The following is a 23951-nucleotide window of genomic DNA, read 5'->3' on the forward strand; positions in this document are numbered from 1 at the left end:
TTTTAAAAAATAAAAATTCGTTAAAAAAAACATGGATTCGGCCTCCCCATCATGTCGGCAGAGGGAGTGCTTTTGAACAGGGAAAGAGCGACAATTATTAAGAGCTATTTTGATCCCCTCCCCTCAAATAGAACTGAACTGCTGTCATGCCTTAAGGTTATTCTGAAGGGGAAATCCTTGTTACCATAGAAACTTCATGTAGCTAAGGGCAGGAGAACTAGGGAAGAAAAATGACAGGTGTGAAATTAACCAAATTGTGTAAAACGGGGTTTTCATGGGAGGCTGTTTTTATATGGTAGGATTCTGTTCCCAAGCCACTGTCTGTGTATCAAGCCAATTGTGTATGCAGCTGCATATATACATGTTTACATTTCTCTCACTGGAGATCAAGCCTCCAGTTACTTGTGAGTGATGGGAATCCATACATGAAAATTTAAAGACATTTTGCATTCTGATCCGGAGGACAGTTTCCCAAACAAGACCCCACCGTACCTTCCCCATCTGTCTCTTCCTTGCCATGTCACTTGAGATTTCTCGAATCCCAGATGTTCAGCTTATCAATTATTCAGGCGCTCTGCTTCACTTGGCTGATTCAAAAGGAGGCAACCTTTTCCATTCCCTCTTGTTCTGGGATGACTGAGGTCACGACAGACAATACTGCGCTTCAACATTCAAGCTGAAGATTCTGCATTAGCTTCTTTCCAGAGAGGCCATATTCTGCAACGTTCTGCCTTCCAAAGAGTGTGACTGTCAGATGCGGGGGCAGAAGCTGGCCCATTTTTAATTACCTCCCGTTGTCCTCATGAGACCAATCTGGCAGAAATACAGAGAAGCAGTGGAGACACCTGCTGAAGCAAGAGTCATTTAGCCATACTTAAATTAGTAGTGAAAATTGTCACAGTTGCATCATTTCTAGGGCAAGCATTATCCTTTATACTAGGAATGTTTTCCAGTGCTTTCACAATAAATAGCTACTCAAGAGGAATCCCAGTGGGAACCTTTCCTAAGAGTATATTTATTATCAGAACATAAGCAATTATTTTGAAAAGTAATTAGCTCCAGTTATTATTTCAAGCCACCATAACTAGCATCATGGTTACCATTTTGAAAGTATCATTTTACTTTCCCATAATGCAAAATTATTTTGAGCAGGTACTTCTGTTTATTTTTTTAAAAAAATTGAATGCTACAAACAAATCTCTGTTAAGTAAGTATCTGCCACACATCTAAAAATAACTAATATGTACGCCATTCCTCATTATGTTACATTTAGAATGTTTTTGCTTTAATTGATGCAAAAAGGGATTAATTTCAAGCAACTCATTGTTTAGTAGTTACTTCTGGATAAGATATTGTTTAAAAATATGATTTTGTAGAAAAGTATGGAAATGTGTATGTGGTGGGGCTATCAGAAATTAAAACAAGGATACATGCAGGGCCAGCCGGAGATAAATTTATATATAAAGCGAGGGGGGAAATTGCGCCCCCCCCACCGGCGCCGCGGGAGGCGTGGCCATGTGCCGCGGGAGGCACATGGCCACGCCTACCGCGGCGCCGGCGGGCCCCGCCTCCTGCTCCCTGGCCCCGCCTCTCACGTAGCGTGGGAGGCGGGGTCACGGCGAGCAGCGCGGGAGGCGGGGCCAGGGCTGGCCCCGCCTCCCGCGCAGCTCACCCCGACCCTGCCTCTCACCCAGCGTGAGAGGCGGGGCCGGGGGCACAGGCCGGGAGGCAGGGCTCCGCCCAGACGGGGCCTTGCCTCCCGCCCCGCGCGGCCTGGGCTTTTCCAGGCAGGCCGACTGCACTGGAGGTCCCTGCAGGCCGCGATCGCGGCCTGCAGGGACCTTCGGTGCAGTCGGCCCGCCTGGAAAAGGCCAGACGGGCGAGGCTGAGCTGCGTGGGAGGCAGGGCCAACCCTGGCCCCGCCTCCCACGCAGCTCACCCCGACCCCGCCTCTCACGCAACGTGAGAGGCGGGGCCGGGGCGCACAGGCCGGGCGGCAGGGCTCCGCCCAGACGGGGCCTTGCCTCCCGCCCCGCGCGGCCTGGGCTTTTCCAGGCAGGCCGACTGCACCGGAGGTCCCTGCAGGCCGCGATCGCGGCCTGCAGGGACCTTCGGTGCAGTCGGCCCGCCTGGAAAAGGCCAGACGGGCGAGGCTGAGCTGCGTGGGAGGCAGGGCCAACCCTGGCCCCGCCTCCCACGCAGCTCACCCCGACCCCGCCTCTCACGCAACGTGAGAGGCGGGGCCAGGGCACACAGGCCGGCCATCCAGGGCCATCCCAGCCGGCCATGAGAGCTCGCTCGTCACCGAACAGGCCTTCCTGTTCGCCGGCGAGCGAGCTCATGGTCCCCGCTGGGAGGGGGGAAGCCTGACGGCGCCCCCCGGGCCCTGCGCCCGAGGCGGCCGCCTCACGTGGCCTCCGTTTTGGGCCGGCCCTGGATACATGGGTGGTCAAGAGAAAGAGAAAAAATGTCCTTGTAAATTTTTTTCTTTTGTAATAGCTACAGTTCCCTCCTCCCAGATTCAATTGCTAATCTACCTTATCTTGCATGACCTTTCGTTCTCTCTGCCCCCCAGCCCATTCCAGGTTATCCACAAGTTGCAGTGGTCTTAGAAATATCTGCAAATGTACTTTTAGTTCACATAACTCATACCAAGCAGTCATCAATTGGACCTCCTTTTGGCCTTGCATTTGTGTTTCTCTTTCTGGCGTGGGTAAAGCACAGAGGGTGAATATTGAATAGGAGAGATGGGGAACCTTTCACCTTCCATATGTTTTGAATGCAAACTCCCAGAAGTTCTAACTCACAATGCAAATAGTTAAAGGATTGTTGAAACAGTAGTCCAAAACATCTAAAAGGCCAAGTGTTCCTGTGATATAGATACCTTGAGGTACAATCCAAAGTTTGCATTATGCCACCAGGATTTATTTCAATCTCCTGTACCTCCACTTTGCAGGCCCAGATGATAGAAGATTTCCGCGCATTGAGGAAGACAGCGGAGGAGATGAACTTATTTAAAGCGAGTCCTGTGTTTTTTTCCTTTTACTTGGGTCAAATCCTCGTGATGGAGGCTTTGGCTTGGTTAATGGTTTCATACTATGGTACAAGTTGGAGCATAACTTTCCTCCTTATCATCATCCTTGCAACCTCTCAGGTGATTTCCTTCTCTATTTTCTAGTGATGCTATTGGTTAGCTAATTCATTCATGCATTGACTTTATTTCAGCAAACTTGAATGTTATCCAGACCTTCATGTGATTAGGGAGCGTGAAATCAAGTTACAATGTGTTAAATAAAAGCGGCCAGCTACTATCAGAAAGGTGTGGGCCTTTTTCAGCACTACAACACACACTGTCCAAAGTAGACTCAGGAGATAAACCAACCTGTCCCTGGCTCTCGTGCTCAGTCATTGAAATCAGCCTGCCCTTGTTAAAGCTTGGTCCCACATAATAAAATTGTGGTGCTAGATGAAAAATGCTGAACTTATCCAGAGACAACAATTGAAGGAATTTTGGTCCACATGTTGAGACATTTAGTAAGCTACATCCTACATGTATATGCCATGACTGTGAATAGCTAGTCCTTATGTGTATATGACATGAATAACAATAGCTACCGACCTAGATGCTACATGTATGTGCCGTGATTACTAATAGCTACTGGTGGCTCTGGAGTCAGTGGATCAGTGACTTTACTGCAGGTTTAATTAGATGTTTGAAGATTCAGAACCCTGTCCCTAAAATAGATTACCTTGGACAGCTCCTTTACAGAAAGATTAATATGGGAACTAGTAGAATACAAAGAGCTGAAGTAAACTGTGCACCTGAGAGTATGCATGTTATCATCTGGTAATAAGAGAGTGGAGGCTAGGAAACCAAATCATCTGGTAAGCAGGATAGGAGCATGGAGAATGAAGTAAAGGGAGCCATGGTTCTCTGCTCCCATTCTTTTTATTTGCCACTTCAGTAGCCATGTAAGACAGCAGATGAAGATATTCTTTCCAGTCGTTCCTTTCTCCCTACCATTTACCCAGAGCTTTTCTGTCTCTTTTTCAGCAAAAGAGAGCATGATTACAATGTGAAAATTCATTGAAGGGGCTACTAAACTAAGGGCCCAGTCATGTTCCAAGCTGAAGTGTAGTGATGGGATGGGCAGGCATTGTATACTGTCAAAGCACTAGAGCAGTGGTTCTCAACCTGTGGGTCCCCAGGTGTTTTGGCCTACAACTCCCAGAAATCCCAGCCAGTTTACCAGATGTTAGGATTTCTGGAAGTTGAAGGCCAAGACATCTGGGTACCCACAGGTTGAGAATGACTGCACTAGAGCAAAAAGTCTAGCAGCAGGACTCAAATAAAACTAACTCAAATAAATACAATGATTTCTTAGATCTCTTTTAGAGATGTTTTCCTCTTCCTCCACAGATATAACATCTGTGTGCAGAGAGTATTACATATGCAATGCCAATTTGCATTCCAAGCCGTCTCCTTTCTAAAGTGGTTGACAGAATCTGTTACTATAAAAGTAACACCTGAAAATTATAGTAATGTTCTCCATGTTAGATTTTATTTTGAACATAGGTATCTGGAATTTCACCTACTTCAGTGTCAGCTCTGTTGATGGCAGTGTTGCACAGAAAATGAAGGATGTTCTAATGGTTAAATGAGTTTTGATGTAATGTTTCTGTTAAATAGCACTTTTCTATTACAACCATTCTCTTTCCTCCAAAGGCTCAAGCTGGATGGTTGCAGCACGACTTTGGACACCTCTCTGTGTTTAAGAAATCTAAATGGAACCATATAGTTCACAAGTTTGTGATTGGTCACTTGAAGGTAAGGTCACCTAATTAAAGAGGAGATGATGACATTAAGATTATCATGGAAGGGTTGCTGTGTGTTTAACAGAAACAGATGGAAATCCAAGACTGAAATCCTTCATCGCATGACTATGAAACACCAGAGACCTATTGGAATTTCCGCTTGCTTTGTTGCTATTAAAGCCACAGGGCAAAGCCACACAATCTTCACTGGAAGCTTTCTGGGTCATATTCTTCATTCTTCAGGTGTAAAACAGTAAATTCTAACCTTAGATTTGACAGAAAATAAGCAAAAAACAAATAATCAGTTTTTAGGCTAGTCATCAAAGAGCTGTCCAGATTAAGGAACTGTTGGAGAAAACCAGGATAGGACCAAGAATAGTAGTTACTACCTTTATTTTACACAACAGACGCAAGTGGATATTTATTTATTTACTGTATTTATACCCCATCCTCTCTCACCCCAAAGGGGACTCAGAGCGGTTTACAAGTAGGCAACAATTCAATGCCGAATAAACAGACCATAGAAATAAATAAACATATGCATAAAACTATAAAGTTAAAAAACACCTAAACATTAAAATCAATTATTAAAACCACACAATCCAAAAGCATAGTCCATATTCTCTAGATACCAACAGCTGGCCATTAACGATTAATGTTAAGAAGCACTGACTGGAAACAGTCCTGAGAGAATTAGCAGTTCTAATCCTAGGATCAGAAACTTTTTTTTTTTGGCTCATGTGCCTTTAGCAACAGCCTAGCACATAGAAATTAAGTCGTTGAAGCTTTTCCGGCTTTGGAGATGAAGTAGCAGGAAACACATGCCTTTCACTGTTACGTCCAAGGTTAATGATAAAGCCCCAAGAGCACAAATCATCACTATAGCATCATCTAAGAGAATTAATATTCTTCTGATGTATATTGATGGATTTCTGACTTTCTCACAGTCTGTTAAGTGTTATCTTTTATATGAGCGCTCCAAGCCTGGGACCATTGTGCCCATGCCACATCAAAACAAAGGCTCATGTATTAGCCAGCCTCATCAGTGGTAATTTCTCAGAGATTTTTTCTGAGTAGCCTTTCCTACTTCTATCAGGAACAACTGCTGTTCAGCATATGTGAGTCAAGCATTGTAACTGCCAGCGATAAACATAGGCTGGACTGAAGGCCTCTTTGTTAAGGAAGGCTTTGTGTCGGCCTTAAGTTCTTGGAAACAGTCTGGAACAGCTCAGAGAGCCAACGGCATCAGAGCCTGTTTCGAGAAACACTTGGCCTGGGCTGCACTTTGCACAAGGACAATTGGGAGTAAAACCCTAAGGAAGAAAGGGAAGGAGCCAGTATCCCTCTCCCTCACATTTCTTTTAACTTTTTAAACTGTCTGTTGTATAATGAAACTACTAGACTTAACTAGAATAAATACATTATTTTACTGTCATTTGTAAGTTTTTATTTATCATCAAACAAGTAGGTCAATGGGTCTGCTTTTCTTGGGATTAGCAGTTGGCATAGGGGGTATCTACTATCTACAATGGAGAATTAATGCTTTTTTTGGCCCCACTTTAATGCTCATGACTCAGTGCTATTGAATCCCAGAATTATAGTTTGCCACTTTTCGGCAGAGAAGGCTAAAGACCTTGTAAAACTACAACACTCGTGATTTCATAGCATTGAGTCAGGGTAGTTCATGTGGTATCAAATGCATTAATTCTATAGTGTAAAGGAACCATATGGCTACTATCTTCTCAGGGCCAAGTTAAACTTTCTGCAACAGATATGATAAGGGGACAGTTATTAAATGAGTACATCATTAAACTTCACACCAGCCCACCCACTGTTGTGTAATACCGGTTCCTCAGATCTTGACATGTGAGCTACATAGTGGAATGAACATAAAATGTAGAGAAAGGAGACAGATGTGATTTTAAAAAATGTTTCCTGGTGTTGGAGGAGTAGAGAAGCTAAGATAAGACAGATCAAGGAAGAAAGAGCAGCTGAATTGAAATATGAGTGACAGCAGGAGAGTAGGAACAGCTACCTTGAGGCACTATGTGTTAGTGGGACTTCCCAGCACAACGAATCTAATGGAAGCACTATATTTGCAATACCCTGGGTCTAAAATGGTTTGCATTTGTTCTGTGTGTTTAAATTGCGGGCCTAAAGACACCACATTCCATCTTATCTTGGAAGATTAGTACTTGGATAGGAGACCACCAACACATACCAAGTTCTGTGAGCTACATTTCAGATAAAAGAACTGGCAGAAACAGCCCTGAGTTTTCCTTGCCTGAAAAAAGGCTATGAAATTCATGGGGTCTTCATAAGTCATCAGGTGACAGGAAGACAGATGCAAACACACAGGCATACATTTAAATTCTTGAAAATCCTGAGGGTATATTTTTCATTTTATTTTTAAAGGGGCCTTCTTGATTCTATGCATCAGCCGTTCCCACCAGCTTTTCAGGATCTAGGGTATTACAGATGCTGCTTATCCCTGGTGCATATATAGCTTCAAAATGTAAAAACACATCCAGGGAAAAAGGAGCTGTATAGTACAAACCGAAGGATCCAGGTCTAAGGTCTTAACTGCAAGCTATATTCCAATGTCAATTGGCAATGGCAGTAGAACTCTGAGAGAAAACTAGGAGTACATCTGTACAGTAGAATGAATGCAGTTTGACTTCACTTTAACTGCCATGGCTGACTGCTATGGCATCATGGGGGTTGTAGTTTGATGAGCCATCAGAACTATTTGACAGAGAAAATTAAAGACCATATAAAACTCCCACGATACTATAGTCTCAAGTTATGGCAGTTAAAGTGCTGTCAAACTGCATCAATTCTACTGTGTAGATACACCCTTGGTTAGAGACTTCCATCACCTTTTCCATGGGTTCCACAAATATTTATCATATGGATACATATTATTAACATTACAGCCTCTTTTTCTGCACATGAATGGTTTTTAGAATGTGGAGATGACACGTTGACAGAAATCCAAGATGTCCATGGACTGTCCGCATATTTCTACAGGGTGCTTCAGCAAATTGGTGGAATCATCGGCACTTCCAGCATCATGCTAAACCCAACATCTTCAAGAAAGATCCAGATGTGAATATGATGCATCTTTTTGTTCTAGGAGATATTCAGCCTGTCGAGGTAAGATGTAAGAATGTGAAATCAAGTTGTGTTTACACTGGAGATTTCAGATCTGACTGTTATAATAAGAATAGAGTAGTAAAAACAATACAGGCCTAAATACCCTGTCTGACCTTGGAAACTAAGCAGGGTCAGTCCTGGTCAGTACTTGGGTGGGGGACCACTAATTAGTACTGTGTACTGTAGGCTCTATTTGAGAGGAAGATCTGACAAACCCACCACTGAGTATTCCCAGTCTAAGAAAGCCCTTTTAAAATGTGTGGGGTCACCATAATTTGATAGGTGACTCGAAGGCCACATACACAGTAAAAAGCATAGAGTCTTATTTTTTAATGTGTTCCTATTTTGTAGTAAACAGCCTTTTTGATGATGAACAGATGTTTTGTAGCCATCTGTTGCCTAATAGTGCTGAACTAGTTCCGGATTTTGTGGAGACATAAACTAAACTATTAAATATAGGTCACAGAACTACATAATTTCGCCATGCAACAAATTAACTGCTGAGCTGCTGAACTTGCTGACTGAAAGGTCGGTGGTTTGAATCCCGGAAGTGGGGTGAGCTCCTGCTGCTAGCCCCAGCTTCTACTAACCTAACAGTTCGTGAGTAGATCAATAGGTACCACTCCACCGGGAAGGTAATGGCGCTGCATGCACTCATGCTAGCCACATGACCTTGGAGGTGTCTACGGACAACGCCACTCTTCAGCTTAGAAATGGAGATGAGCACTAACCTCCAGAGTCAGAATGACTAGACTTAATGTCAGGGAAAAACCTTTACCTTTACATTTCTCTTTATAAAGGTATTGCCAAAATACTATCACTGTGATAGTATCACACTTCCACACTGCAAAAGGCTGGTTTTTCTACATGGTCGAAAACACAAATCAAGACAGTCCTAGAAGATAACTATTCCTCCTAAGAAAAGTCAGTCACCTCCTTCAATAACTTGATATTGACAGAAAAGTCTTTTCACAGCAGTCAACCTTTTAATTGACATATGAGCACACCTGCTACTAAATCATTTCCCATCCATATACACCTGTACTGTGGTTAACATCTCCTCCTTTGCTGACCTGACAATATATACTGAGATAGCATACCTCTATATGGTTTGCCATAGCAACGAAGTTGGGAAGATCCTCGTTTAAGAAAACAACATTTTCATATTATATAAGTAATCACAGTCAGTTACAGGTATGAGTCCTAAGAAAACATATATTCTTCACAATCTCTGAGACTCACACAAATGGGTCATCCTATGCTTGCATATTCAGTAATATCTATAGCTAGGCAATTCTTTGAAAAGGAACCTTATCTCCCCCACCCACTTTCTCTGCACACAATCCTGGTATGTTCCCATCTAATTGCTTCCGTTTTCTTATGTTCACCGCATTCGTAAAAAACATATGTTTTAAATACAAGAGCCAACTCTTACAATGGGAGAATCCCAACCTTTTGAAAGTAGGTAGTAAAATAACATCGAGTATGATCCTTATTGGGTTAAATAATGCTTGTGAATAATTCTGGAATGTTGTGGTGAAATGTTGCCCTTGTTTGGGACACGTGTTTCCAATAAATCCAAACTGCAGTAAGTTTCAGTTACTAAATACAAATAAATGCACTTTTCGGTCCAGTTCTTTGTCATGATTTATACTAGTTGGAAAGCTGTGACCTGGTTGTCACAGCAACTCTGAGTTTCTAACACATACCATTATAATGTGTGCTAAAGGAAAGCTGTAAAAAAAAAAGAAATAAAAGAAAACTCTTTCCCCAAGCTTCAAGAACAGTATATTGAAAATGTCAATGGCCATGGGGAAAGTTTAAAAATATAGTAAGTGTAAGAGAACACAAATGCTTTGAATAATCTATTTCTGAAATTTTTAAGTAGCAACAGGAAGAAAAAATGTAGGTTGAGTATTCCTTATTCAAAATACATGGGTCCAGAAGGGTTTGGATTTGGGGGGAAATGGATTTTATACTTATACATATACTTGGAGATGGGACCCAAGTCCAAACATAAAATTTATTTCCATTTCAATTACACCTGACACATATAGCCTGAAGGCAATTTTATACACAATATTGTAAATAATGTTGCACATGAAACAAAGTTTGTGTACATTGAACCATCAGAAGCAAAGCATATCTCAGCACCCCATATGGACAATGTCAGGCTTTGGATAATTTTGGAATTCCAGATAAGGGATACTCTAGCTGTAGTAGCATATTAATGGATCAGCTATTAGAGGTATAATCTGAAGAGAGTGCCCAAAGTGTGCTGCCATCAGGTACAAAATACAGATTCAGTAATGGGGTTTTCTTCCCTATGGGACCAAGACTCATTCATTCTTCTTTGGTACATTTTGGTAAAAATTGGCCAACTTAACAAGTGGAGAACTTGCACAAAACCTGGAAATGAACCAACCTCAGGATAGAAATATCTAGGTGTTCTTTCATGCTGTAACATTTTTCGATAGTTCTTTCTAGAGAGCAGGCTGTCCTCAAGCAACAGTTTGTTCAAACAAAACAAATAATGGAATTGAGCCAACCTTCACTACTGAGTCATTTACTTGATTGTGCTTTTCCTGCATCGCAGGGGGTTGGAATAGATGGCCCATGTGGTCTTGTCCAACTCTATCATTTAGAAACTGCTAAGTGGGTTTGGAGTTGGGAGTCAGGAAAGAATTATATCTTCGTTGACTGAAACCTGGATTTTCTTGTTTTCTGCTGTCCTTCTCATTTTTTCTTTCTTTTCTGATATCTTTCAGATTATGTGTTTACATTTGCATTTAGTATGAACTATCAACATTTTTGTCTGTATCATTCAAAAATAAAAGTGCTTCATTTCCATTCATTTACTTCAAATGCCAGTGTGAAAAGTGTGTCCTTGGTCACAAGCAGATTCCTAGGCTGACTTTGCTGGCCTCCATCTTCCAGAATCCCTAGACTATCTTATTCAGTTGTTCTCAAACTGTGGTCCCCATATGTTTTGGCCTACAACTCCCAGACACCCCATCCAGTTTATCAGCTGTTAGGATTTCTGGGAGTTGAAGGGACCCACACATTGAGAACCACTGATCTTATTTGAAGGGAGGCAAAAAAAGGAGGGCCTCGAGTGACAGTTTTTCTTGACATTGTAGTTTTATATTGCATTACAAGAGACTGTAAGAGCTTAATAGTGCATAACATTAACAATTACCCGTTATTCATTCTTTGAATTGTGTGGAGTGGCATTTATTTCTTGAGTCGTATTAAATTAAAATAAAATAATTGAACTTCTGGAGTAAAAGTTACAGTGCAGTCCTGTGCATATTTACTCAGGAGTATAGCCAATATTTCAACAGAGCCTAGTTGTTAAGGATTGCAACCCAATCAGCCTTTTTAAAAGATACATTGGTGCAGTTTTCACATATTACACACTGAATTTCAAAATTTAAAGCATTTGATTGTCAAAACATACTCTCTGAAGGAAATTGTTAGCATGCACTTTTTACAGAACCAGATTACTTATCAAGGGGTCCTTAAGCTGAATTGTTCTTGAAAGCTTCCATTGACCCATTAATGCAATAATTTTCACATTCCAAAACACATATATAGAGGAATATAATTTTTACATGCTGAGAAACCCACTGGAATTTAGTGGTGTCTGAGAAGTTACATGAAGGAGCAACCAAGGTCATCAGGAGCATGAAGCATCCTTCTGATGAAGCAAGGCTTTTTGTTGAGGCCTTCCAGGGTAGAAGAGGAAACAAGTAAGCAATGTGTCGTTCTGTACAAGAGTTATCTGTTTGATGGGGTTAAAAACCAACAAATCGCTCTCTCAAAATATGGATTCCCACCCATGAAGGCAAATTCCACAGTGAATATCTTTCCCTAAAGGTGCCACAATGTTATACGGTCACTGCAGGAACTGAGGGATGCCTTTTTGGAAGACAGTATTCACTTGTTTTCCCCCACACCATGTATAGTTATACTCAACTCTTGGTATCTGCTGGGTTTGGTTCCAGGACTTCCTGTGGATAGCAAAGTCTAGTCTCATTATAACATGGTGTCCCTTATATAGAATGGCCAATTCAAGGTTTGCTTTTTGGATTTTTAAAAATATTATCAAACTGTAGATGCAGAATCCATCTACAGCTTGATATATTTACAGACTACATCACATAGAATCATCACCATAGAATAGTTTATGGTCCCTGGTCACTTCAGAAGAACAAGGAAAAATAGATGGAGTAGATGTCTACTTAAGGCTGTTACTAACAAATGTCCACTGAATGGAGCAATAACAATGTATTAAATATTAAACATTGTATTGTATACAATAAATGAATATAAATTTCAGATAAATTTCAGATAAATTGTTACAAATTACAATCAAACTGTTACATTCACAGTATGATGAATGATAGTTGCATTCATAATGGAGTAAACTTTCTTGTTTTCTTGTTTCTTCATAAAAGAAGAGTAGACCCCTGATCCACAACCAGTTTCGACTACCTATAGTCTTCGTCTGGTGGTAGGGTTATAGTTATTTAGTTCAAACAATTCAAGGATGTACTCAATAGATACCGTGGAACCTATTGGGAACATACAGTGGCTTACAAGTTGTTCTCCTGATACATTAAACACAGAGTGGATAAAAATAAAATAATGAAAAGAGATTATGTCTATACTTACAAAGCGTTCTGTTTCAAACTGACTTCACCTGGATATCAAAATCCTGTTATATACAATGGCATAGTGAAATAGCGTGCGTCCCTTATACAAAATGGCAAAATCAAGGTGTGCTTTTTATTTTAAAGTATTTTTAAATATTTTCAAGCATTGGATGGTGAAATCTATGGATGCCAAATCTGTGGATATGGAGGGCCAGTTCTGTCTAAAAATCCTTGTGGAGAGGGACTAGAAAATCAACCCAAGAAATAAATTCTATATTGGGGGCATTGAGGAGTGACAAAGTCCCTTTTCTTTCTTTCTTTTTTTAGTACGGAAAAAAGAAGCTGAAATTCTTCCCTTATAATCGGCAACATGAATATTTCTTTTTTGGTGAGTGTCTTCATATCTTTCCATTTTCTTACATGTAGAGAATTCAAGTTTCATGTTACCGTATCATTCCTTCTTGCTTAAACAGCCTCTTGAGTTTTGTTAACTTTATAATGAATTAAAAATAGAATATTAATTAATTAATATTCTAATTTTCTCTCACATGGAATCCAAAGCAGAAACTTTGGTATTATGATCTCTCCCCTGTTATGTGGTCCCTTTCAAATTTCCAGGGTATTACATGTATGCTTGGACCTTATTTGTTTATTTATTTGTTTATTATTTATTTATTTTAAAAATCTTTCAAACCCCTGCAAAGTGCACTTCTCCTAACTCTGTATTTTGATAACTTCATAGAATCATTTTATTTTTATCCCACTCATTCTCCAAAAACGATAAGGCAGCATATGTGCTCCCTCCCCTTGTATCCTTACTTATTGAGCTACATATCCAAATAGGGATCAGACCTTGGTATTCCTTAGTCCTAGAGTTTATTGACAATGGTCACTTATTGCGAGGCTAGTGAAGTAGAAATACCATGAACTGGTCTTGGAGATGGCCACACACTTGTCCCAAACCTGCATGGCCAAGGCAGAGCCATCGGATCCAGCTGGACTGCGATAATTTTGCTCACCTCACCACGCCTGTTACTGTTGCCAGGTAGCCTCAGAGCTCCATGAGAGTTCCTGGCCATTGCATGACATCTGCACATGATCAGGGAGAAGGAGGAGAGCAATAAGCACAAGGAAGAGAAGATAGTATCAGTGGCTCATGTGGAGAGCAGAGTTATCTGCATTGGGCCTAATCCTGTTGTCCAAACTGTGCCCAAATTCCAGGGTTGCTCTGGCATTTCAGCCAAACTCTGGAGTCTCACCCAACTTTCCTTAACATGGTGTTACACTGGATTAACCCAGTTCACCCCACGGTAAGGACCACAAGTCCCTGAATGTCATGAAGACATCCAGGAGTGACTTCATGATAAGTGCAGGTTATTAAAACTATGTAGACGAGCCCCCTTTTTTTGTGTCAGGAGCAACCGGAGTTGCTTCTGGAGTGAGAGAATTGGCCGTCTACAAGGACGTTGCCCAGGGGATGCCCGGATGTTTTTGATGTTTTTACCATCCTTGTGGGAGGCTTCTCTCATGTCCCCGTATGGAGCTGGAGTGGGAGCTGATAGGGGGAGCTCATCCGCGCTCTCCCTGGGTGGGATTCGAACCTGGCAGCCTTCAGGTCAGCAACCCAACCTTCAGGTCACAAGGCTTTTATCCCCTAGGCCACCGGAGGCTCCACGACAAGCCCCTAATCCAAGGTTAGAATCCATACACACATATATAACTAGAACTAAAATACACAATACTAAAATACTATATACTGACTAAAGCACAAAAGGGCTGTGACCCCTTCCAATCCAAAAGAAAGGGGGGAGGGGTCAGAAAAATTGCTTCAATTACAAATCCAACTAATTCTTTATAATTACTAATAGCCAGAAATTATTACTTTGTTAGGTTTCTTATTGTTCAGAATATCCAAAATAGTTTCCAGTCTTTCAAAAGATATATCTTCAGTTGTTTAATCCTTTTAAAATCCACATTAGCTTGGCAACTTTGGCCAACTCAGCAACCTTGACAATCCGTTGCTGTGTCATCAGTGTTTCAGTCTGTTTCCATTTTTGAGTAAACAGTGTTGTTGTCATGTCTCAGAGAAGCAGTCTATATTTATATCCATTTCTTTATCTATAATGTCCAGGAAAAACATTTCTGGTGACGTGTGTACATGAGACATAAATGAATTCCATGTTTAGACTTGCGTCCCATCTCCAAGATATCTCATAATGCAAATACAGGTATCTCAGAATCCAAATTACTTCTCGCCATCAGCCTTTTGGACTCAACCTGTAGCTACTTTGCCTCCAGCCACCATTTTTATATCTCATGCTTGCCTTCTTCCTCTAATCTTCTGGTTTTCCTTTCAGTTTTCCCACCACTCCTCATTCCAGTTTACTTCCATATGCAAATCTTCACGACCATGTTCAAACACAAGTACTGGGTGGTAAGTCAAAGATTCCTCTCCCCATGTCCTTCATTTTCTTCATTAAATCCCATTTCACTGGAGTCAAAGGCTCTCTGACAAGATCTTATTGGGGGAGGCAAGGAGTTTCTCACTGCATTTTGTGCTGACATGGGCACTAATAGGAAGAAAATCAAGTACTACCCAAATGATATAATCCTCTTCCTTCTTTCTCTAGGACTTGGCCTGGGCCTTCAGTTATTACATACGCTACTTGATCACGTACACCCCATTTTATGGAGTTATTGGATCCATGTGTCTCCTCACCTTTGTTAGGTAAGAGAGAGAAACAACCTCCCATCTTTCTGAAGCCCTTCCTTCCATCAGTGGCACAATGACATCACAACTGGGAAGTGTTTTCAGAGTAGCCTAGTCATGTTGTGGTCATGTAGGGTGTTCAGGGAATAGGGATCCAGCCTGTGCTGGATGGGGTCATACTCCCCCTGAAGACACAGGTCTGCAGTTTGGAGGTCCTCCTGGACTCGGTGTTGAACCTGGAGGCCCAGGTATCTGCGGTGGCCAGGAAGGCCTTTGCACAATTAAAACTTGTGTGGCAAATGGACCCATTCCTTGAGAAGCCAGATCTGGCCATGGTGGTCCATGCCTTCGTTACATCCGATTTGAATTACTGTAATGTGCTCTACATGGGGCTGCCTTTGATGAGTGTTCAGAAACTTCAGCTGGTCCAAAGAGCTGCAGCCAGGTTGCTCACTGGGGCTGCCTGCAGGGAGCGGACAACCCCCCTGTTGCAACAGCTCCACTGACTGCCAGTTTCTTTCTGGGCACAATTCAAAATGCTAGTTATGACCTTTAAAGCCCTAGAAGGTTCAGGTCCAGGTTATTTGGCACCCCCTTATATGGACCTACCTGGGCCCTGAGATCTTCAGGAGAGGCCCTTCTCTCAGTCCCACCTCCATCTCAAGCATGATTGATGGGAACGGAAGAGCAAGCCTTTTCGGTGGTTGCCCCTTGACTCTGGAACTCCCTGCCCACCACTGGGGTGTCTAGATGCCATCCCAGTAAACCCCAAAAACCCCCAAAACTACCCTAAAACATTTAAAAACTTACCAGGCCACCATTAAAGTTGTCCTGAAGTCCTCCTGGCATGTAGAAATAAAGCACCAGGAGACCGGGGTGGTGATGTCATTTCTACGCATTTAGAAATCTCCTGGCGTGTCATTTTTACGTGCCAGGAGGACTCCAGGACCACCTTAATGGCAGCCCGGTAAGGTATAAAAAGTTTTTAGGGAAGTTTTTGGGGCTTGGGGGGAAGGAATGGGCACCATCTCGCACCTTTGGGCTCCAGGAGCCCAAAAGGTGCAAGATGACAATGGGGACTACCTGGGGGTGAGTTCCCACAGGCCCAGTACCTCCTTAGACCCAGGCTTTTCATGAAGTCCCAGATCTAATGGGGTATCTAATTAATTGAGGTAAACCCTGCTTTGTTCCAAATTAATTCACTGTTACCTGAGGCATCATTTGGGCACCTCGGGTAAAAGTACAACAGGCCTCACATTTTTGGGCCTGTCTGGTAGAGTCCTCAGAGCCAGGGTGAAATCAGCTCCACAAAATGCTGAGCACATTGTAGGCACCTGCCTCTGCAGAAGCTCAGCAATGATCCCAAACCAGGGGGAAGGCTGCCAAAATGCCCCAAGAGCATGGCTGGGCAGTATGGGGCCAGTTGGATGTCTGGGAAAGGTAATTGATTAGTTCTACTCAAACTAGTTCTAGACCTTTAAATCTGATCACCTCACAGTGACACCATTTCTTTTTTGAACTCGTTCCAAGATGAATTATAGTGACCGTGTAGAAGCACCCTGAGTCTCTTTCATCCCTCAGAACATTCTTGGGAGTTTAGTTGAAGTGTTTTAGTAGGGCACAGTTCCACTTCACTGACTTTTGTCTTGCCAGTTATTACTACTCAATAAGATTGAATCATTTTCTTTTTTAATAAAGGTTTTTGGAAAGCCATTGGTTTGTTTGGGTCACACAGATGAATCATATTCCTATGGAAATTGACTATGAGAAGCACAGAGACTGGCTCGGTGCTCAGGTAATTTTTTTTTCTAGTCTTATATAACAAAATCCAAAATCTACAAAAGAATGATACCTTTGGTGGACCAGGGACAAGAGACAATAAAAGGAATGTAATAAAGTGTCAATTCAGTTAGCAACACAAAAGTAGCTACAATCTCTTTTTAAAATGATTATTCTAGCAGAAACTAGACCACTCCTCATTCATATGTGGGTTATTTCAGATGAAAGATTATGTGATCTGAAAAGAAACCAGAGTATATGTGGATTGAGATTAGATAATGTCAGATTTCTACTCACTTTTGCCTTCCTTGGAAGTCTGCCACCATTTGTAAAGAGGTGTCTAGCATGAATCCTTTTTGCATATTACATTTCTTTATTGAGGTGCCAAAAAACCTTTGAACACGTTTTTAAACGTTTCCGTGACTTGAGATTTGCCTGAACATTTCATAAGAATTTAGTGTTTAGAGGTAAATTGAGCCCCCAGTGGCACAATGGGTTAAACCCTTGTACCGGCAGGACTAGTGATCAAAAGGTTGGCAGTTCAAATCCGGGGAGCAGGATGAGCTCCCTTCTGTCAGCTCTAGCTCCCCACGCGGGAACATGAGAGAAGCCTCCCACATGATGGTAAAACATCAACCATCTGGGCAACCCTGGGCAAAGTCCTTACAGACAGCCAATTCTTTCACACCAGAAGCGACTTGGAGTTTCTCAAGTCACTCCTGACTTGCAGCCTGTGCACATATCTGAAAGATGTCTTTGGAGTGCAGCCTTAGCCTGTAATCCCAAATCTCCTTATCTGGCAGTAAACCCCATAAAATTCACTAGGACTTATTCTAAGTAGACACGATTGGACTGTTTAAGTAGTAGATTGCATAAAGTGGAAGTAGGGCAACAGATGACTCCAAAAAAGCAAAACTCACAAAAGTCCACTTGGTTGTTTTCCAGTTCTTGACTTCATGAAGGGTCATCATTTTCCCTCTTTGTCTTTTGCAGTTGGCAGCTACCTGCAATGTTGAACAATCGTTTTTCAATGACTGGTTCAGTGGGCACCTGAACTTTCAAATAGAGCACCAGTAAGTATGTAATATTTGGAGTCAAAGATAGCAATCCTTTAGATAAAGCAAACTCACCAAAAGTAAAGAATGGGTGTGATATTATTTCTGTTCCAACTTCTCTTTCTGTGTACTAAAATTACAAGAATGTATACATAAAAGTATAATAATCATCCATGTCATGTACTTCCGTTTACTATTTGACAACAACAGAAAACAGTACAAACATCACTGCTGTACAGTATGCTCTAATTGTACAGCTTTCTCTTATCCATAAGGTGGAATGAATGATAGGATCTGTTTCAGAAAGTGAAAACTCCATTGCTGAAGAACCCAAAACCCACCCAAAAGAGTTCCTATCCCAGAATTCTATTCCTCCATGATTCTTGTCTACTAGGATGACTCAATTGATTTCTTCTTTACATGCTGAGATTGGGGGGAGCATTTCAGCCATCTTCATTCTGCCACCTCAAGACTCTACTGCCTTATTCTGTGGCTACTTAGTGTGTACACATGCCTTCAAGTTGCCTTGATGCATGGTAACACCATGGATTTCATAGAGTTTTATTAAGAAAGGAATACTCAAAGACTTGGATTTGCCAGTTATTTCCACTCAAATTTAGCCTACAGCTCCTGGATATCATTAGTAGTCTACCATCCAAGTAGTAACCAAGGATGACCCTGTTTAGCTTCTAAGATCAGAAGGGATGTTGTACTCTTAGAGTCTATAGGCTTTTGTGGCTATAGTCCAGTCATTATTCCTTTACTTAAGAAAGGAAGAGAGTGAAGTGGATTTTTTAATCTTCTGTTCCTGTGGTTTTAACACTCTTTCTCCTTTCTTCTTTTATTTCAGTTTGTTTCCCACAATGCCGCGTCACAATTACTACAAGATAGCCCCATTGGTGAAGTCACTGTGCGCCAAGTATGATGTCCCTTATGAAGAAAAGCCTCTTCTAAAGGCATTCTCAGATATAGTTGGGTAAGAGCTTAGTGAGAATTGGCAACATGGTCATGAAATTGTCTCATGCCAAGCATTTTATTAGATTGAGAATTCTGGAGAGTGTGAGAAGTCATGACCAAGGGCAAAAGGATGGGACCAAAATAGCAAAATATTGTTGATTAAATCTCATAAAGACAGTGGCTAGTCCTTAAAATAGACATTTGAAAACCTATGCAAACCTGAGAAGCAACCAAACATATTGTGACATCAGCAGAACCCATTTCTATCTGGGGAACCCCCAAGGTTAAATTCAGTCGTATGGGTTGAGATTCCTCATCTCAATTCTAGTTACTCTAATGGAGACAGTGATAGATTATAAGACTTGCAACACATATTCAACTTAGCAAAGTTTTCCCCCCGAGAAAACTATGCTTCATCCAAGAAAATATGCAGACAAACAGTCAACATGCTGATAGGCTTGTGAAAGCCTCTGCATGTGATAGAGAATAGTGATGGTGTAAATGTCATTTACATATGTGTAAACAGTACAGGCAAGTACTTATGTGAATCTATATGCCTGAAATGGAATCCATAATAATTATAATTATAATTATAATTATCGGTGGTGATAATTATTATTATTATTATTATCGGTGGTGATGGGCACACTGGGTGCCATGCCAAAAGATCTCAGCTGGCATTTGGAAACAATAGACATTGACAAAATTATGATCTGCCAATTGCAAAAGGCCACCCTACTGGGATCTGCACACATCATCCGAAAATCCTAAACGCTTGGGAAGTGTTCGACTTGTGATTTTGTGATACAAAATCCAGCATATCTATCTTGTTTGCTGTGTCATACAATGTTGTTGTGTCAATAATAATAATAATAATAATAATAATAATAATAATAATAATAACAACTTTATTTTTATACCCCGCCTCCATCTCCCCGAAGGGACTCGGGGCGGCTTACATGGGGCCAAGCCCAGATGGTTACAAACAGTGTGAAAGACACGACAATGTAAAACAAATCTATAAGACATATTAAAATCACATTTACAATAAAACAGAGTTAGATAAAAACCTGAGAAAGCTCGTAAAAATGAACTGGGCCAGAAGAAAGTGCATGTAGTAAGGAATGTAAACTGGAGGAGAGGCAAATAATTTGGGACTATGGTTCAAATCTGGGGAGCAGAATGAACACCCACTGTTAGCTCCAACTTCTGCCAATCTAGCAGTTCGAAAACATGCAAATGTGAGTAGATCAATATGTGTTACACCCCTAGGCAGCGAGAGCAACCAACACAGAGGCCAATAACAATATAATATCTTTATTGAAGCAAATAAAGTTCCAAAAGGAAATAAGTAGCAAAGTTGAATAAGCAATTGACCTTTCAGGAAAGATCAAAATTAGTCCAATAGATGAAAGTTTTATGTCCAATATTAAAGTCCAAAGTCCAGAAACCGAAACACAGTCAAACTTGGCTTGAGTATTGAGTGGGGAAAAAGAGCAAGTGGCATGAAAGAGTTCTCTGGAGTAAATGTCCGAAAGCAGGATTTCAGGCCAAAGCATGAACTAGATGTGCAGGAGCTGAAACACAGTCCAAACTTGGGCAAGGAGGTGGACCGGCGCCCGGTCTATTCAAGAGTAAGTGCACCTTCAGGCCGCTTGGATTCCAAGAGCTAGAGACAATGATGCTTCTCAGTCAGAAGTAAAGTTGACACCGCACAGGAAAGTTCCCAGTGCAATACTTTTATTCACAAGCTCCCCCAAACCAGGTGCCTGACTCCCTAAAACTTCCCAGGAGAACTGAGCTTGTCATTTCACCACGCCAGGTGTCTGACTCCCAAATTCTTCCCAAGAGAACTGGGCTTAGCCATAGTCACCATGCTCCGCTAATCTGGCGCTTCTCCTCAAACTTTGTCCCTGCGATCTGTCTGTTTTCAAAAAGGCCCTACGATCAAACACTAAACTTTCAGGAGAATTTGGGAGAGCCGGCGCTGTTTCAAGGGCATCCTTAATTGGCTCTGGCTCGGAGATGTCAACAGAAGGCATCTGGAAAGGAGTTGATTCTTGCTGACGTGGGAGAAAACCAAAGTCTTCTTCATCCTGGACAGTAATGACCACAGGGTCAGGGGCCAAAGGTGCCCTAGGCATCACAATATGTACACTCCAACAGGAAGAGTGGTACATGACCGTGGGTGTCTACGGACAATGCCGGCTCTTCGGCTTAGAAATGGAGATGAGCACCAACCCCCAGAGTCGGACATGACTAGATTTAATGCCAGGAGAAACCCTTTACCTTTACCTTAAGTAGGTCTTTAAAAAACATTAGATCTTGCCTCCAAAACTTGTCACTCAGGCCAAATCAATCTATTTCAAACATTAAGGAGCCAGTGGAATCACACTACATGATGTTATAAATATTTCCCAAAAATTCATATTTTGGATGGAAAGCATAGTATTGGCTTTCAAAAAAAGATGTGGCCTGTCTTAAAATCTGTGATCATACTGGAATCTCATACCTCTCTTCTTACTCTGTAGGTCCCTAAAGAAATCTGGAGAACTCTGGTTGGACGCCTATCTCCATAAATGAAGCTGGATTTCAAAACAAAGGGGAAGGTGTTAGTAGAGGGGAGGGGGCTGGTGGGAGGGGAAAGGGGTCTCAAGTGTGTTCTTATTGTCCAATTTCAGTCTGTATCTGTACCTGCAGTTTGAAAGGAGTTTCCACAAATGGTGGGGTGGGTTCAGGGGACCTGTGTAAAAACAGAGATGGCTTCAGCTATGTTGAGTATTGTCTGTAGAAGATGACTGGAAAACACTGTTCCTATGACATGGTGGCTGAAAATTGTCCCAACAAATTGTGGGGGAATATTCAGCAAGGCAGACTGAAGAATGAAAGTGCAAGTATGCAGAGATATTCCCTTTTTCCTCTTCCCAATACTTTTTTTCCACCATCTCAGTCTCAGGCATATGGCTCACACAGAGAGATTTTTAAAAAAATAACAACCCTGTCTGTCTTCAGGTATCTGAACAGAAAACAATAAAAGGAGCATGACCAACTACTTAAAAGAGTCAATTTTAAATCAGCATGGATTATCTTTCCCTGAATATGCTGGAATAGAGAGTAGGAAATATAATGTGATGCGTCTGAAACCTCTACTTTACAAACCCTCGTAATCTATTTGAGATGACAAATGTCAGAAAGAGAACTTGCTAAAAAGAAACACACACACCAACAAGTAATTAGTGTCAGCAATTCATCAGAGAATGTCCTTGGGGAATTTCTTACTCACTTTTTCCAAAAAGAGAAATGAAAGGCAGAATGCAATCAGGAAATCTATGTCTGACTCCTTTGCTCAGAGCCCTAGGGCTTTGTGTAAGCATAATCTTCCCATTTTCTCCCTCTCTTGAACAAAACTACATGTGCTTACCTTGAACTTTGTGCAGGTCAGATCCCCTTCTCTATCACTTCACTGCAAAAATCTGTAAAATGATGATGCCAGCTAACCCGATTCAACAAATAGTCACATGTGCGGAAGCAGGCTTTCTCATCTATATCTCTAACTGGATTGGGAATTATGCACCTAAATGGCCACTGTGCATAATTCACAAGCTGAGAAGCTCCCAATTAGAAACTGCCTTTCAGGATGAATTGCAGGGGGTGTATTTACTCATATTTCCATTGGAAATAATGATTTCTTGCTGTGGGGAGGAATAGGTGGGAAATCTCATTACAGTTCAGTTGAATGTACCTAAATCAGAATCTAATGCCAATGTTTGTATCTAGAGCTGCAAAAAAGCTCTCACATCACATCTGGAACCATTGGGGATTTTATGTTCATTGAATTTATCTGGCCACAATTCTCCTAGAATGTGTTGTTGAAGGCTTTCATGGCTGGAATCACAGAGTTGTTGTGATACCTCACAACCTCTGAGGATGCCTGCCATAGATGTGGGTGAAATGTCAGGAGAGAATGCTTCTGGGACATGGCCATGCAGCCCGGAAAACACACAACAACCCTCTTCTAGAATATTTTCTTCTACGTAATGGCTCCGCCCCTTCGCCATTTTGCTCAGATGTTTTTAATGTGTGTTGCTGAGAACAATCTGTCTCTGATTTTATTTGTCATGTGAAATTCCAAAGAGCTCTAAAAATATTTCATCGTCATTTTTCTTAGATACAGTGTCGACAGCTCAGAAAACAACAGTTTGCAAAATGCTTAGTGCAAAGTTTGTTTAAATTATGGAAAGGTCAAATTGATTGTATGAGACTACATACACTCTCCAGCTTGATGGCATTATTTTCTGTTCAGTTATCAGTTCACAATCTTTCAAGGGTGAAAGTGAATGTAACACTCCCATCCAGTAGACAAAATTGGAACTAGTTGTTGTTGCCTTTTCTCTCTTCATCATGTTTCAGCTGGAATTTTTGTAGGCATTGGGATCATTTCCTTTGTGAGCCTTGCTAAGTTTCTACATGTTGAATTTCAATTTTTTATTAATGAGTCTTGCACTGAAATCCTAAACATGCCGAATGAGAAATAAGTATCACTGGATCTAGGGTGACATTTTCCCCAGGTGTAATTTGCATAGGATTTCAGTCTCAGTTTTGTTTCAGTCCCTCTTAGAGTGTTTATGTTGACATTTGATAATTGGTGTGAAATAGAAAAATAATGAGATGTTGTAGTACAAAGGAGCACATTCACTTTACTAGGCAAAATAACCCAAGATCCACATTGGGGGGATATTTTATGACTCTCAACAAAAATGCCATGGATGACTGTGCAAGCTTTTGAGTTCTCCCTAACTCTTCATCAAGCTAGATCAGGCA

At 41.4% G+C, this 23951-nt stretch overlaps 1 protein-coding gene across 1 annotated transcript in view; it reads left to right on the forward strand.

Annotated features, from left to right (window-relative positions):
* Nucleotides 1-22182, forward strand: part of LOC100551818 (acyl-CoA 6-desaturase) — a 33647-nt gene extending 11465 nt beyond the window's left edge. The window contains exons 3-12 of the mRNA XM_003224120.4: nucleotides 2957-3154; nucleotides 4727-4828; nucleotides 7846-7971; nucleotides 12957-13017; nucleotides 14987-15063; nucleotides 15260-15357; nucleotides 17038-17134; nucleotides 18112-18191; nucleotides 19024-19149; nucleotides 21662-22182. Of these exons, the coding sequence (XP_003224168.2) occupies nucleotides 2957-3154; nucleotides 4727-4828; nucleotides 7846-7971; nucleotides 12957-13017; nucleotides 14987-15063; nucleotides 15260-15357; nucleotides 17038-17134; nucleotides 18112-18191; nucleotides 19024-19149; nucleotides 21662-21713 (1017 nt within the window). The 3' untranslated portion in view covers nucleotides 21714-22182. The remainder of the gene's footprint in view (nucleotides 1-2956; nucleotides 3155-4726; nucleotides 4829-7845; nucleotides 7972-12956; nucleotides 13018-14986; nucleotides 15064-15259; nucleotides 15358-17037; nucleotides 17135-18111; nucleotides 18192-19023; nucleotides 19150-21661) is intronic.
* Nucleotides 22183-23951: the final 1769 nt, after the last annotated feature.

Source organism: Anolis carolinensis, chromosome 1 (assembly GCF_035594765.1).
Source record: "Anolis carolinensis isolate JA03-04 chromosome 1, rAnoCar3.1.pri, whole genome shotgun sequence".
Classification (NCBI taxonomy): domain Eukaryota; kingdom Metazoa; phylum Chordata; class Lepidosauria; order Squamata; family Dactyloidae; genus Anolis; species Anolis carolinensis.